We start from the raw sequence: 1,996 nt of genomic DNA on the forward strand, positions 1-1,996 counted from the left end.
ATATCAATTTAGAAAATTTAAGTAAATTTACATCATTAAATTAAAAAAAATTACATCCATTCATTTGTAAAATTTAGAAATGAAAATATATCAAAATTTGAAACCGAAACAAATTTTAATTTCTCTACCCAAAAATAACCCGTTTAGTTATGAATGAGAATTGATTGACTTTATATTTCATAGCCATTGAAGTTATGATAACAAAGCAAAAACAAATAATTATAGTTGATGATATGATGTCTGCATTACAGGAAAAAAGGGAAAAGACGATGTTTATGTATAATTATGCATAACCTTGCAGATAGCATTAGCCTTGTTGCAGATATTATAATCTCTGCTGCATAATTTTAGCAGGGATACGATGGTAAACCAGTGTCTAGGGTTGGATCCAGAAAGCAGCACCCTGGTGTTATCAATGGTAAACCAATTCCAGAATCCCACAATCCAAGATCTATTTCCATATCGCTGAAGGATCCATTCACAAACCATTTCAGCTTCTCGCTCACTGTGCTATCTCCGAATTGAAACATAGATTGCGCAACCTACATAAACCATTATTTTACTAACCAAATAGACAAAAAAAAAACAAACCCTATAAAATTAGGGCTAATTGAGTTTCTTATACTGATTATAATACATGTATACTAACCTCACCCTGCACAGCATGGATCATTGAATCTCCCACCATTGTAGAATTGACAGTGACGACCTCCACGTTGAGTTCGCTGAGTATCCGAAGAATTTCACAGAAAATGAAATTGTTATCGATCCCACATGTCAGAATGACTTGAATCGCAGAACCCGTTTCATGAACCTCCATTTTTGGTTGTGCTTCAGAAGCATTCAAGGTGCAGCCACTAAGATTTTTCTTCTTTTCGAATAGCCTTTCCTTCTTCTCTTGCGCCATCTTCAGTTTTGTCTCCAGGCTTTTTATGTACTTCATCGCTTCACCTATTTGAGCACGCCGAGGTATGGCTTCCTGAAACAATTAAACAAGCAAATCACATCAATAAATATAGCCGCAATTGCAACAAAATATCAACATTTTTTGGGTTCATATTACACTGACGCAACACAACTTGGCTTGGTCGGCAATTTTTGGCACTATGGAAGATGAATCTTCCGTGCATCAATCTGAAACTGTCTCTAGGATCACAAATTATTTTCAGACAAAAAAAAAGGAACAAAATTAAATTATACACGTAATTTCCGTTCATGCATGCGATATATATGCGGAGAAAAGACCTTGGGATTATGAGAAGGGAGAAGAGAGTTGAGTTGGGCATAGAAGTCGTTCATCGTTTTTCTCCTGTTTCTCTCTACTATCTTTCTTTCAACTTTTTCTGAACAAGGTTTCTTTCTCTTTGCCTGTTGTTCATCATTTACTCTTGAATTTCTTAGATTGCTTACGATCAACATTGTGAGGTTTTGGGATTCTCATTACATGGTTTTCTCACTGCCTTTATATAGAAAAATGCTGGAATACTATTACCATTAATTTTATTATAATATTATGTATAACATTAATGTAAATATATATCTTAAAATCATGTTTATATATATATATATATATATATATATTTAATCTTTTTCATAATTAATATATTTATAACTTTAACTTTTATTCACAACTCCCTCAATGTGAATAGTAAAATAGTTTTTCCAAACTTTTTTACTTGGTTGGCACGTTTTGAAACTATGAGATAAAGTGTCCTTTTTTAACTATTTATTTTGTAATTTTTAATATTCCAATTAGAAATGTTTGTTGTTTGTACTAGACTCAGTTCGTAATATTGATGATCTATTTATGAACACTCTCTATGTAGAAAAAAAGAAAATCTTCGATGAAATTAATATAATTATATTTTAACTTTTATTCACAGAATCCCTCGATGTGAATAGAAAAATAGTTTTTTCAAACCTTTCTATTTGATTGGCAGGTTTTCAAACTATAAGATAAATTATGCTTTAGAAGACTCTAATAGAAGTAGTCTTT

At 31.6% G+C, this 1,996-nt stretch overlaps 1 protein-coding gene across 1 annotated transcript; it reads right to left on the reverse strand.

The window, feature by feature from the left end:
- Window positions 1–347: 347 nt before the first annotated feature.
- On the reverse strand, window positions 348–1,299 carry LOC114184712 (transcription factor bHLH162-like). The gene is made up of 3 exons (XM_028072023.1): window positions 1,246–1,299; window positions 650–979; window positions 348–542 (listed from the first exon to the last, which is right to left on the reverse strand). Exons 1-3 carry the CDS (start codon window positions 1,297–1,299, stop codon window positions 348–350), a joined length of 579 nt encoding a protein of 192 aa, XP_027927824.1.
- Between the last annotated feature and the right edge of the window lie 697 nt (window positions 1,300–1,996).

Source organism: Vigna unguiculata, chromosome 5, assembly GCF_004118075.2.
Source record: "Vigna unguiculata cultivar IT97K-499-35 chromosome 5, ASM411807v1, whole genome shotgun sequence".
Taxonomy (NCBI): Eukaryota; Viridiplantae; Streptophyta; class Magnoliopsida; order Fabales; family Fabaceae; genus Vigna; species Vigna unguiculata.